Genomic DNA, 15,301 nt, shown 5'->3' on the forward strand with positions numbered 1-15,301 from the left:
CAATGTCACCCAAAGAAGACTGCACTGATGAATGCTAATGCAACAGACTGACAAGTTGGCCAGGTGGTTTTTACTGTACCTGTATCTTCTCTTTTTCCTGGCGTCAGATGCTGACCTGTAAAAACAAAATTATTATGTTAGATTCCAATAATAGTAAGATGTGACAGATTCCAGGTAGTTCAGAGGATTCCAAACCCGTCTTTTGGAATCGGTTCCAGGATGGAGGATAAAGTTAGATGCTGAAAGACGGTTATCAAACGGTAGTGACTAGAAAGAGCATTCTTAATTTCTAAATCTTTTACTAAACAATAAATAAATAATCTGCAAAGTTTGGTGTGGATTTATATCCAGCCCTTTCTAATGTAATAAATTTCCAATTCATATTACTTCATATTCTTCAAAGAGTTATTGCAGATGGTGATGGTTGTGGGCAGGAAGGATCTTTTGTAGCAGTCTGTAAAACAGCGAATTTGAAGAAGCCTCTGACTGGAGACACTCAGTTTTTCTAAGACAGTCTCGTGATGATCAAGGTTGTCCATAATTTTCTTTATTTTATGTAAAGTGAAGACTGAACTTTTTGTATTACATGCAAAATGCTTGCACTTCACATTACTCTGACCACACTATCGCCATGGCGACAGTGGTTGCCAGTGAGATATTTTGCAAGGAAGGACAGAGACAAATTGACTATCTGTAATTATGGACAGTGAGAAAAATATTTTTATTTGAACAAACACTGAACATCTGTTGTAATAAAACAAAATACTGAAAAGCTTAAAGCATATGAAAGCAAATATATATCCACTTGGACGTCTGAATGTAAATGTAGATGTTTATTTAGGAATGAAATTCTTTTATTACAGAGTATTTTCCTTGTAAACTGGGACAGAACCCATCCAGGTGTTTGGTGTGTTTAGTCTCAGATGTTCTTTTAACACCACAGCTGCCGCAGTTCATTTCTTCACATTTTAGTCACAGTCGGGTGTGAAGTGTTTAAATAAAGCCGAGGCTGACCGTTCTTCTGTCCTCAGCATTAAGACTGACACACCACCCTCACATCAGTATCACCTTCATTGCAGTTACCATGGTGATTAGTCGGGCAGGTCTGATTTTTTTTCCCTCTTAGTATCGCCCGGCTCACCTCCAGCATGCGGCATAAAAAGTGTTGACTTGCTGAAAGGGCAGTAATAAAGCTGTCATAGTAACATATGTGGCTGATATGAAACTCTGAGGACCAGACCGGCTTTCCTCGTTGGAGGAAATCTAGTCGGTCTCTTCCTCAAACACTCTGCTGAAACACTGAACAGTGCGAGAGTGAAGCTGTTGCTCATAGAGGCAAGAAAGCAGCAGGTCAGGACCCTGAGGTCCTCTCCTCATGTATATCTGATAGCCTCAAAATAGGAAGCCTGATTGGGGGGGGGGAGAACAAGGCATGTTGCTCTGGCTCCGTTTGTCCGATACATTATTCATACATCAACATCACCTGCAATGCAGAGCATTCTTGGAGCAAGGACGAAAGAGAGGAGAGGGAATGAGGACAACAGCGGGGACGGAGGGTAGGTGGAGGGGGTGTATGGATGGATGAGAGGTGGGAAAGCACAGCGGAGCAGCTCAGCAATTTATAGAAAGGCTCATTTTTCTTGTGTTGTGCACACCCCCGTACAGGCTGGGTTATTAGAGCAACACATTTAGCCCCACTGCCCCCCCGAGTCAGGCAGGGAACGAAGCTGGGTGGAGGAGGCCTCTCTACAATTGCTTATTGCTGTTACCATGTCCCAAGGCATTGCACAAGTTGCTCTTGATGAGCTTTTGCTCTTCTTCGGTTTCTTCTTTCCCTCGGTCTCCGTCTCTTAATGTCTTTACGAACGCCTCCCCTATTCTTCTTCCTCCCATCCTCCTACCTTTGATCCCGTTTTTCCACATTTGTCTCCCGACTTCAAACTACTGTCTTTCCTTTTTTAGGGTATATGCAGCTTTCAGCAAGTCAAATTTAAGACTTTTCAAGAGCTTTTTAATGCCACGGTTGGGGGATCTTGCTGTATTACAATTTAGCCTAGCAAAAATGTGAAATTTCTGGACTCTGTTTGTGTCGTCCACTTTAGTCGCTGTCGTTGTTATTCCCATGTGTTTGGTTTCACTCTGAGTGGTAGTGACTTTCGTCTCTCACTGTCACTTGTCGAATTTCAAGCTCATCACCCATGATAGTTACAGAAAAGCTACAGTATGTAGCTATATTGTAGCTACGGTTTATTAGCAGCTAGCACACGTCTGGGTGCAGCTCAAATGTTTGACTAAAGTCCTGTGAGTAAAACAACAACAACAAAAATAAATAAATGGGATTAAATAGTTCTTTCATGGAAAAAATTGAAATTATAGTATTTAAAGCTAACTTGCATTTTTAATGAATATAACAGTTTTTAAAGCCTTAATTTCAGATGCATGAATTCAAGACTTTTGAAGACTTTACAGATGAGTGGACACCCTGTTTTACAAGCCATCTCCAGTTCTCTCTGTGAGAGAGCAGCACTTTCAGCAGGTAACAGGAAGGTTGTATATACTACAGCAAAGGTTTCAACCATTGTCTGTTATGGAACATGTTGGATTTGGAAATATTTCCACAATTTTGGGAATTAAGGTACATTTTTGGAGTTAAGGTGAAAATGCACATTCTGTAATTTTACATACATCTCATAGTATATAAGAATAAGCCAAAATCAGCATCTACTGATCAAAGTATTACTAAAACATAGATCAGAAATCATTGTGGTTTTAATCTTTCATTCGCCATTTTCCTTTTGTCTTTTCCATCTTTTTTCTTTTATCTTCCATCTACATCTCATCTCTTTTTTTGTATTACTAATTATTCTAACATGGAAACAGCTGGCTGTCTTTTAACCCAAACCTTTTTCTTCTCTCTGTGCTTTTATTATGTTTTCCAGGTAATTTCTCTGTCTTATTCCCTTCTCTCTCTCACCTTCCTCAGTAATAATTGATACTGCGACAAGTTGCACACGGATCCAAAATATATAAAAGATGGAAGATAAAAGTAAAAAGAAAAAAATAATTATTTAGATGCGTCTCTGTGAGAATAATTCAGGTTTCTGATAAAAGCAACTACATTCCTGCAGCTCACATCGTTGTAGGGGTAAAAATGTGGTGCAGCCTTGAGTCTTTTTGTGTTTCTGTTTTTGAATGTAATTGGTGTTGATTGTAAATGTGGTGACTGCTCGTCGTCTTCAGGCAACATTTTCCTTCCTCTTCTTCCTCCTAAGCATCTGTTGTTTTAATGTCGAAGAAATTGAATTTGTAAGTACTTTCGATGACGGTTTCCTTTCATGCGTTATGTTCCGTGAACCAAACCGTAACAAATTTGTTTGTTGTCAGAGACAGTCCTAACATTGAATGTGCGACGCCTCGGTTTTTATCCCAGATGAGTCTCTAATTTGTCAGTGCTTGGCTCCGACAATCATAACAAATGAAAGAAAAAAACTCATGGGATTGTTTTACAAAATGACATTCATTTATCAGAAGCCATTAGAAACCAACAAAAAAACCTTTTCTTCCCAAGGGGGGAGAAGAGGCATAACCTGGAGCAAGAAGCCCCTGACGTATCGGTCCAGTCAGATCCGGTTCCGACCAGCAAAAGCAACTCAAACACAAGCTTCAGGGAAAAAGACATGCAGCCGTACCACCTTATGAATCCAGGCTTTCTTGTTTGTTTGAGATATGACTGATGACACCTTGCACACACTCACCTGTCTCGCTTGTGTTTCTTCCCACTCTTCTTCTTCTTCTCTCTGCGAGTGGGCGAGGAGCTGCCAAACCTGTTGATGAAGAGAAGGTGAGGGAGGCAGGTATGACACCGGAGTCTCAGGCTGCTGATAAATTCTTCTTTCCTCCCTTTCTTCTTGGCTGACATTGACAAAAAAAAAAAAAAAGGGAGCTATGCGCATATTTGTCCCATTACTCCCCACCTCCACTTCCACGGTTATGGTATCTGATGACTCATTTGCAATATTCACAGAAAAACAATTAGGATTTCATTCCACAAAACCATAAAGAGTAATTGCACCATGAGTAATTATCCTATCAGCAAGCCTGGAAAAGAAAAAGGAAGAGGAAGCGTCTTTAGGAGGGGCTGCTTCCACTCACCGACTCCTTCGACGGCCAGACTTCTTCTTCTTCCTTTTCTTTGGATGGGGGGATGGAGAGCTGGTTGATTTCCTTTTCATTCTGAATGGGCCAGAGAACGGGAGAAAAAAAGGAGGCAGAGTCAGGCGGTGCAAAAGCATTTACTAGTGATTGTTATTATAATCGTTTTCAGTTTTCAGTATTAGATTATAGTAATTTGGTGTTGTTTTGGCGCCTTGGCAATGACATAACGAATGTAAATTTTTCTCATTTCCTCAGTCCATTCAGCCCAACTGCAATAACAATGCATTACGTCTCTGCAATGAAAGCAAATTGCTTATAAGAAAATGAACTTGTTATTTTCTGTGTGCAGGCTGATAGCAGCAACATTTGCAGGGTTACTCTGAATGAATGTTTCTGCTGGGTTTTCCATTTTATTTTCTCCAAAGCAATTCTCAGAAATCTTTCGTAGGAACGATTTAATTCCTATTCCCTCTTTAGCCCACCTGTCATCACTGTGGTAGTCCTGTTCATAGTCTCCGTCTTCGTAGCCGACTGCGTCTGGGTCATCTTCGTATGCGTCGGCCTGATAATGGAAGTGGTTCACCCTGGAAGAACAGCAGTCAAGGATCACGACACAAAGTGAGCTTTCCAAAAACCGTCTTACTCCTTTAAATTGATGCTGACGTTTGCTGTGTATTCACGGCAATTGTGGACGCCACATAAGGGGAAACAATAGAAAAGCTAATTTTACTTATGACTCATGTTTGTCAGCGGAGAGCAGACTGAATGATAAAGCAAAGTGCAGCAACAGGCAAACTGTGATAATCCTCCCAGAAACCAATGCAATATTAGCAGGCGAAGTACACTATATTTATCATAACATATTGCTCACTGTGCTATTTAAAGTCTAGAGAAGTTAACTAGGGGTCAGATAATACCAGAAGCCTCGTAGTGTGTATGGTTGCTGCCTCAGTGGATAAAAACACATGAAAAGACACATTTTCATGTTTCTAACACTGCATGTCCATAGGTGCAATAGAAAATGTGTGCAACAATTATTTACTCATAATATGAGCATTTCAATGGAGTCACATGGAATTATGGGTAATCAAATTTTGTTAAAGCTCCAGCTAATTACCAATACCACAATAATGCAAATGAACTTTATCCTAATTTATTCAATAGTTTATTTTAAGTTTGATTCCATTCACATCCTTATGTCATTGCCTATATGTGTGATGGAGAACAAAAACTGCACATCAACCTGGTCAAACCTTCCTCTAGGTGAAACATGGTGGAGGCAGCAGCATGCTGGGGGGCAAATGTTCTGGGTAAGAAAAGCTGAATGGAGTTAACAACAGGACAGTCCTAGAAGGAAACCTGTTAGTCTGCAAAAGAGGTTTGCCTTGATGTATTGGACTAATAGTTTAGTATAAATTTTTAAATAAATTTTTAAATGGTCTAGCGATTTTCAGATTTTTATGTATAATTTAATAAAACATGTTAAAGTTTTTGTTTATACAAAATGTGAAAAGGGGTGATGGTATGAACGCTTTATGTACGACACTTTATGACTCTACCGCTAAAAATGGTCCCAACAACACACCCGTTATGTAACATATTAATTTAAATTTTATTCCTTTCACTGTGGATGAAGTTTTGTTAGGACATTTCTAATTTCCCCTGACCCCACATCTGAGAACACTGCTTTCCAATTTACGGCTCAGCTTGTGGGATTAATATCTTCCAACTCTTCAGACACACTGCATTGTATTTTCTGACAGATGGCTGCAAACTCCTTCCTGTCCTTCCTGCCTCAATAGCCCCGTTTTCCCTTTAATGCCCCGGTGTAATTGACCCAACCTGACCTCACCGTGTCAATGCAGTCGTAAAAAAAGAAAAAAAGAAATGAACACTCACCCATCTCTCTGACACTGTCTTGTCACATTGTAATTAAAAAACCATAATTGACTTTTCTTAATATGGATATGCATTCAGTTGCTGGATGTGTACAGGTTATCTAGATCAGAGGGATGAGGACACATACATCACCTTGATGAATTGCCCTGCCGCCCCAACCAGTGGGGGAGAGAATAAAACAAGAGTGGAGTAATGAAGAGAAGAAGCTGAAGCGACACACCAAAACAATTTAATAAAGCAAAGGATAGCAATTCCTAAGTGACAGCTTCAAACGCACATGCGAGCTCTATAAGGCAAACCTCTATATCAGATCTGAATGGAAAGCAAAGAAATCTAGATAATATGTGATGTTGGATATCTAGAGGGGGAAAGCAGAGAGGTTTGTTAGGGAGACATGAGGCAACAGAACCCTTAATTGGCTGAGCATGAATGGGCCCAGCAGGGATGCTGTGAATCAGCTAAAAAAACTACTTATTTTACCACGACAGTCCGGCTTAAATCTCGCTAATAGGAAATGAGAACGAAACCTACAGAGTGAGACAGATGGCTGAGAGAAGCAACCAGCTGTAGGAAATATGGATGTTTCACAATTTATATGATTGAGTTTAAATTAATGTGGATTTAAAGCTGGGGTATGTAAGTCTTATGAAAAAACTTTCTTTTTTTGACGTACTTGTTAAAACTGTCACAACATAATGACAGTTTAATACAAAATTCTGTGAAAAAAAAAAAATCATTCTTCTCTACATCCTCCCTGAGCTATTATTGTTGTCTGCAGAAATGCCCCACTCCCAGCCCGAAACAACCAATCAGAGCTGGAGGAAAGGTTTTAGAGCTGTCAATCGTGCTCGTGTATGCGCTGGTAAAAAAACACTAATGGTGGAGAAATTACTTACCATTTCAGAAAAACTGTTCATCACATGCTAACTAGTGTGAGTACTCATGACAATCTCTGTTGGGGTGAACAAGCCATAGCGTTCGGGCAGAGAGAAAAGGGGAGGTCTGAGCAGTGTGTACACAAGCATGATTCACAGCACTAAGACCCTCCTTCTGGCTCTGATTGGTTGTTTAAGATCGAGCAATTAGTGGGAGAACTGGGAGAATGCAGACAATGTTGATTTTTTTCACAAAATTTATAGCATAGAGAATTTACTGTCATGTTCAAAAAAACTATTTGAGATTAACTGAGGTTTACAGCATGGTGCATTACACTGAGATATAACCATCAGGAGATGGCTACACTGTGGTCATTACAGGATTGACATGGGCAGCAACAATAATCAGGTAAGATTTGGAGTTTAAACAATACTCAGCTGGCACTAAGGGGTCCAAAGTGTTCAAAAATATCACCAATACTCCATTTGAGCCATCTATACAAGGCAGGAAGAGTCAATGATTCCATATTTCTAAATTTTGACCTTACCATCCGAATATTACAGCAGAAATAGACTCAATGTTTCCCACTGTGGGTATTTGAGCTACTTTTCCCATTCGATCATCTCAAACAAGTCTGCCAATTCTCCTCTGAGAATTGGCAGAGGAGAATTCAGTTCTGTGAATAACATTTTTATTCACAGAACTGCTTCTCACTGGACATTTTCTCTTTTTCTCTGCAATCCTGAGAGCAGGCTGTATGTGAAACTCCCAGCAGATCAGCAGTTTCTGAAATACTCAGATCAGCCTGTCTGGCACCTTCAGCCAGGACACGTTCACAGTTGGTTGGTTCTTTCCCATTCTGATGCTCGATTTGAACTCCACCGACTGTAGATGCCTTAATGCCTTCAGTTGCTGCCAAGTAATTTGCTGAATCGCAACTTGAAATTGACCCTCTGTACATGTTATATTGACAGGCAGGTGTCTGTTTCCAGCGGAGCGTATATATACGGGGAAGTGCATCAACAATGATCGTCCTGTGTGAAACGTATACAGAGTCCAGAGCATGTCAAGTTTTTCCTTTCATTAACTACAGAGTAGAAAGGTAAGGCACAGTAAAAATCAATAAAACAATGTTCATTTAAACCACCATAATGTTTTTGAATTGCACATCTCTTTAGTTTTTTTTTTTCTTTCTTTTTTACCAGATCATGACTGATTAGAAATGCTCTACATGGTTTTGTTTGCAGAAAAGATTTTACACAAGAGATTTGTTAATGGAGCAGCTCCCCTTTGCCCTAGAGTTGCTTTTTTAAAAAAGCAGTAATTGACTTTGGGCTTCACTCTATTGGACCGGTCCTTAACACCATCCTCCATGACCAGCTAATCTGGATTTATTCTAAATTCAGGATTCGTACACTTTTCCCACGGTAAAATCCAAGCAAAAACAATACAAATCAAATAAGAAAGAGAGATTCAATGTAGTGCTATATGTTATAGAATGTAAATAAAACCACAAGACATCTAGTCTTGTGACAACAGGGACAAGGGAAGCTAAAATATGACACATATTACACTGCTCTGAGAACAAAACACTAACTGAATAAAAAAAATCTCCCTTTTTCAATAACTTTGTTTAACATACAAAATATAATCAACACTTCATTTCAGTTGCATAGATTAATAAGTATTCATTATTTAAGTAAATATTCATTAACACAATCCAAGCAAATCATGTAAGGTAAATGATTTTCCTGCTCAGATTAAATGCTTAAACATAATATACAAAGTTAGTTAAAAAAAGAATCTCTAAAAATATTTTTACAAAATTTTCTGGCTTTTAGCAAATAGAAATAATTTTGGCAATTCTAATGGACCTAAAACGAGAAATGTTCAGTGTGATTTAACTTCAGACACTGATAAAAAATAAATGTGTCTGACTTTTAACGAGGTGTATAAAAATATCTGGTTTCAACTGTAAATAATGTTCTAAAATTTAGGTTTTAATTAAATATTATACTGCACTTTATGACAAAATATCAAGCACCTTGCAGAAATCAAGCACTTTCCAAACCTTGGAAATTGAAATGCAAGCATTTTTAAGGATTTCAAGCACCTGTATGAATCTTGTAAATTAGGATGCTAAGATATCCTTACTGCGGGTAGGATATTAACTTTTTAAAATTTGATGGGGTGTGCATAAGACTGACATGACACTGTCATAAACATGACATGAACATGAAGGAGTCTTCATGAATGTCTATGACTGTTGTCATGAAGTGACATTCGGTAAATATTTACACTTTTAATGTAAAGCTGTTTTAAAAGTTGCATTAAAAGTCCATTAAAAGTCCCAATTTGCATGATTTTGTAAATAATGACACTTAAATGCAAAGTTGGCATTTTTAATGGACTTTCGGTGTAACCTTTAGAGCAGCTTTGTATGAAGTGTCATTATTTACCGAATGAGACTTCATAAAGACTCCTTTATGTTCATAACAGGTGTTATATGTCATGTCAGTCTTATGCACACCCCATCAAATAAAGTGTAAGAAAAATCTTTTAGCAGAACCTATTTTAAAAAGCTTAAACTACCCGTTCAAGGACATGTCAGATGAAGTATGGACTACAATGTGGTCTGTCTCTCTGTCCAGTCAAGAATGAGCTCTAAAAGGCACTATTTGCAGCCAGATGGATTAACTTCCACAATATGTCATTGTGTCCTTCTACAAACTGAAATAAGCCGTCTGTGTGGCTTCCCGCTTTAGGCCAGGAAGGCAGCACTGAAACACACTGCCAAAAAAAGCAATTAACAACAATTTAACTATCTAGTGCCCCTGTGTTCAGTCATTAGTGATGAATCAACTAATTCCCCACCCTGTTCTTAATCTCCTAATTGGTGCCAGGCTCCAATATGCGAGAGACATCTGTCTAGCCAGACAGCCGCCCTGTTAGGCAGATGAACGAGTGTCCTCCACGCTCAGTGCTGCAGTGGTGAGGCGAGAGGTTTCATAGTTCAGCCTTTGTCCCTGGGACCTGGCAGTGATGGACTGTGACCGAGGCCCTCCTCAGGGCTGCAGCACAAAGTGGCGCAGCTCATTCATATCCGCGCTCAGACAGTCGCTCGGCCACTGAAGGATCAGTCCTGTTCTCGTTGCTGCCCAGAGTTATAGTGTGTTATTTTGTGGTGGAAGTTAGATTCATTATTCCTCAACATTTGAGCGGTGCTAGATCTTGTTTCTGCTCAGAGAGTGGTGGTTTGAAGCTCATGTGTTTAGCTACATCTGAAGTACTGTGCTAGGTTAGCTAGCAGGGACTATGCAAAACAGCTGAACTGTAAAGTCACATCCATTACGCCGTGTTTCTGTTCTCTAATAAAGCCGGTCTCTCTCTAGTATTTCATCTGACAGTTGGTTGTTCTGCGAAGCCAATGCTGGGTCAGCTTCTACATTAATCCTGCACAGATTGCACAGATTTCATGCGTAACTCGGAGTTACTCAACGGCATTCATTCTCTCATTTCCCATCCAGTCTTCAGAAAAATCAATGCAGACAGTAGTAAGTATGAAGAAGGAGGCTGCACATCTATTCCTACTGCAGGGTTTTTTTTACTGCAGTAGTAAACTACTCTGTACGGCCCTCACCTCCTCCCAGTTGCATAAGTCACTGAAAAAAATTATGGGCTCAACATAACTGCTACTACTGAGCAGAAATACACTCGAAGCAAGATTATATTCAGTGGTGAGGTTGTCAGGATTTGTTATTTAGTAGGTTTGCGTACAAATATTTGAATGTATAGCATTATTTTTTTCTGCTCAGTAAGAACTAAATTATCTGCCATCTCTGCGAATCTTTTTAAGGGTCATGATAAAACAAGCTGGTGTTGGCTGTCTCTGTTGGCACAAGATCTTGGAATATTAAAACGCTGCAATATCTTTTGTCTAAGTGAAATCTGTCAGCATGTTGCTTCCTTTGGTGAGATCAGTCTAAGCGATGACTGTGATAAGTCACACCTGTCTTTTGATGCATTTATTTTGAAGCAAAAAAATGAAGTGGTTCTCAAATAATAAGACTGGTCATTAGACTGACTGACAAAAAACAGATTTTTAAAAATTATTATTGTTTCTACTTCAAAATCTACTTTTTAAAGTTTAAACTTAAATTTGTTTGACAGTGAACAAACTTTAAACACAGTTCTGAGATTTATGAAACATTTATTTTCTGTAGGGAAACATAAAAATGCCTTTTTGGCTTTAGGGTCATCTTAGAGATCAGCATAAAATTATATGAACACTCCTGGACTTAAATATTCTGTGCTGATAAATTCTTTGGAACCCTGTTAGCGATTTGCAAAGTCTTTATGCTGACTTTGTATTGGCTCATCTCATGAGAGTGAGACAGTGAGCCAAGCAGTTTCTTAAGAAAACTTTCTTATCATGGATTTTGAGCTTGTTTGCAGATGAGCCATTTCTGGATGTGGCCACCTACAACCTCAGCTCATCTCAAGTCTAATTGGCAGAATGCCACATACCTTTGTCAGTCTTTGACTTTTGCTTTGGCTGATCCATAAATGTCAATATATTCACCGTTGCGTAACTTTGCATGCAGCATAAGCCGCTCCGTCAGCAGTGCTCCACAGCTCAACATCTTCTAGGTAAATGTCAGACACCAAATGAGGTGCAAAGGAGGGAAGAATCATTAGCCATGTCTGAGACACAGGATGCATGAACTTCATTAGCAGTCATAAGGTCACAAACAGTAGGTCGACTCCACTCCACCGCCTCTGGATGTGTGATGGACTGGCTCAGAAGGCCACCATGCCTACGCCCCTGCTGTTCCTATTACTCATGATTTAGACGTGCCTTTTTCTACGGTATGTTCAGAGTACGAACACACTATGACTGTCTTTGTCTAAAATCCTTTGCTCCAGATAAGACCAGTTCCCTCTCAGCCTTCTGTGCAAAGCTTGAGTTGTAAAACATGAAAATTAAATGAGCTTTACCATTTTTAATAAGAAGTGTTCAAATATCCAATCAGATACTTATACCAGAAGCTTGCTAATTGATGTAAAACATGCCTGGTGGCTCAGTAACTTACTAGCAATACAAGAGTTTTAAATCAGTCGATATTGATTATTAGACAGGTTAATTGTTTTGATTATCTGAAGTACTACGAAACTGGTAGTGGGATCTTTCCTGTTTTATCAACGGTATTCACTCCTCAGAATTATTTTTTTTAAGCAGTTATGAGGCACGGTGGAGAAACCTGAAACTGCTGCTGCGCAATTTTCTCAACTTGCTGTTGCTCTTTTTAACCAAAGAGTGAGTGAGTGAGTTGATGCCACCAACCGTTTTTAGCTCATCATGAGAAGTTGAGCAGCTAAAGCCTTTCCTCTGCCTACATCCCCCAGAATACTGTGGGGTTCAGTGAAATTATTCAACTGATATTTTCTACTAGAATAAAATAATCAGTTCAATTCAAATAAAAAATTATGTAATACAATTATTTCGCACTGAATAAAAATGACTCAAATGTATCATTAAAAGACCAAATTAAATATGACATTCATATCCACAATTAGCATACAAAAACGTCTGTGTCTAACTATAAAGATGGTAAAAGAATACTGAACTAAGATTTTTATGTGCTGACATTCCCTCTGATTAAATAACACGTCTAAATTTGCTGATTTGATTTTTTTAAACAATTTCTGCGCTTATTCTTTTGTAATGTCCAACATTTTTCTACGTTTCCACAATGAAAATGTGCAACTAATAAACAGAAAAAATAAAAAGACATTTTCAGAATAAGCTAGATGTAATGTAACTTACACGGGTTGTGTGTGAGAGCCCTCTCTGGTGATAACACCCTCCTTGTCCATCAGCATTTGTCTGAATGTGCTCACTTTTTGTCGGATCTCTTCCTCAGTGTACCTGTAGGTATGAAAAACAGAAGTTACAAAAAAAACATACATATTTATCTATTATTTACAGTTTTGAATGGTGAGCTCATAAGCAACGACTTTTACTAACAGTAATGATTGCAGCTCAAGCATCGGGAAATATCGTCCAACATATTTGCCAGATGCTTCCTTGGTAGTTGTCACATCTCCTGCTTCTACACAGAGCCACAAAAAATGCCAAAGATTTCTGTTTTGATGGACCAATAACTGAGTTCTGCTAAATAATGTTGATGAGTCACTGATGTCCCCTTCTGTCTCTGGCCTGCACAGCGTGTCATGTTTTATTCTGAGAGGAGTTCTCCACAATCCACACAGAATAATGAAAACCACTGCAGATGTACACAAGAAGATTTCTATCTATTATCTTAAAAATTTAAGGCAAGTTGTGGGTGCCACAGAATTCAAAAATGCTTATTTATCTTGCAGTTCCATTGAGTAAAAAGAATAACAAGTAAATAGTTGTTGGTAAATACAATCCATCTATGCAACCTTGAGCTACATTTTTATTTTCTAAGATTGCTGTGTTACCACAGCAACCTGTTCAGTACAGAGCTTCTAAGATTAAATCACCAATTGGACCATAACTCAGCTTAATGTGTTGCATTTTGGACATTTTAGGTTATTATTCTTGTCACTAAAAATTTCTATATGACCAAGCATCAGTGTGTGTTAAACACTTATTTGCCCAAAAGCACATTCAAACTTTTGGGCAAATGAATTGCTTTTATAAGCTTTGGGCAAATAAAGCTTTATATGCTTTTATTTTGGGCATATAAGATAAAATTGGCTATCGGTAAGCATATCAAAAGCCAATTTCAATATGGCCATTGACATTTCTAAAATTTTCAATAGCCATGTACATTCACTGAGAAGAGAATCTTCAAGCTTTTTTTATTTTTAGAAAAGCTTGAAAGAAGCACATTAATCCTATGTCTTAAGTACACATGATATTATGCACCAAGATTATACACTGAACTTCTTTTTTTTAGGGGTTCATGTAATGGGAAAAGTATAAATCAACTTGGTCATCCTGGGAGCTGTGAAGTTTGAAGTAGGTTCATGAATAATTCAGATGTAAGCTGTGCGAGCTGAACTTTGAAGTCATCCTGAAAGAGTTGCACATCATTGCCTTTAGCAGGTATTGGATTTGTGTTTTTTGTGTTTGTCCTGTTCTCCGGTTGAAGCAGACAGGAAGCCCTCCTGATTCTGGTTCCTTTAGATGCCTGTTGTGTTGGATGGCAGTTTGCCTCTGAACAGTTCATTGTGCAGAACCAGAACACGCCGCTGCAATCAAGCAGAGATCCAAGGAAACCTTTTTTTTCCACCCAATTAAAAATTTTAAAGATAATCTGCATGATGTCCAGATATAAATGTCAAAAGTACTCATAACCCCAGGACTTCTTCATATTGTGTTACTTAACAACTCACTTGTAACTTTAATTTTGGAAAGAGACCAACATAATGTAGCATTTAATTGAGATGTAGAAGGAAATGGATAGATTTTGTTATGCCAAGTTATTTTGAAAACATGTGACATCTTTTTTATTCAGTTCACCTCCATCCTTGAATTTTTACTTTTGTTGTAATTACACCCAGGAGATTTTGGAGCTCTTCTAGCTTTGCACATTAAGAGACTGAACTCTTGTCTCTTCAATATTTCCTTTTCTTAATAGCTCAATTTTCAAGTCTTGCCAAAGATTGTAAATGGTTTTAGGTCTCACTGCAAAAACAAAAAATCCTACGGAGTATTTGTGGTCTAGTTTCTAGTGCAGGTACACTTACTAACTTACAGGAAACCTTTCAACAAGATATAGGAGCTTGTTTTAAGAAAATAATTCCTTATTTTTTATTTTAAAAAGTACTAGTTCTACAGGCAGATTATTTTACTTATAACGTGTCATTTTTCCAATGCTATAAATGAAATAATCTGCATGTTTGCCGAATACGTTTTCATCAATTTCAAGTAATTATTGACTTAAAACAAGTTTCTACTTCTTGCTGAAAAGTTACTTATTGGTTAGTTTTGCCTTATTTGAAGTAGTACTAGATATTTGTACTAGATACTGGACCAAAAATACTTGGTACAATTCTGTGTTTCTGCAGTGCTGGATTTTGACTGGGCTGTTTTAACACATGAAGAATCCCTCAAATGTCAAATCTGTGACACCTTTCAGCATCCATCCATCTTCCAACCAAACTCCCTGTCACTGAGTCATGGCCAGTGTCAGTTCTTAACCAGACATAGCATTTTACATACATTTCATAATTATGCCGTACTACATAATCCTGACAAAACTCATTGGAGAGTGGGGTTTTAACTTGTAGCTAACATTTTTGCACAGGAAAGATGTGCAAAAGTGCGATAAGGTTAGTACACTGGAAAGGATTTCACAGATATCCTTTGTGAAATCTG

General features: G+C 38.3%; 1 protein-coding gene across 1 annotated transcript in view; it reads right to left on the reverse strand.

Moving 5' to 3' along the window:
• Positions 1-15,301, reverse strand: part of srrm3 (serine/arginine repetitive matrix 3) — an 84,232-nt gene that overhangs the window by 19,739 nt on the left and 49,192 nt on the right. Inside the window, exons 3-7 of the mRNA XM_014469434.2 lie at positions 12,758-12,859; positions 4,638-4,739; positions 4,153-4,233; positions 3,756-3,824; positions 80-115 (exon numbers count right to left, since the gene is read on the reverse strand). Coding sequence (XP_014324920.1) covers positions 80-115; positions 3,756-3,824; positions 4,153-4,233; positions 4,638-4,739; positions 12,758-12,859 — 390 coding nt within the window. The remainder of the gene's footprint in view (positions 1-79; positions 116-3,755; positions 3,825-4,152; positions 4,234-4,637; positions 4,740-12,757; positions 12,860-15,301) is intronic.

Source organism: Xiphophorus maculatus, chromosome 11, assembly GCF_002775205.1.
Source record: "Xiphophorus maculatus strain JP 163 A chromosome 11, X_maculatus-5.0-male, whole genome shotgun sequence".
NCBI lineage: Eukaryota > Metazoa > Chordata > Actinopteri > Cyprinodontiformes > Poeciliidae > Xiphophorus > Xiphophorus maculatus.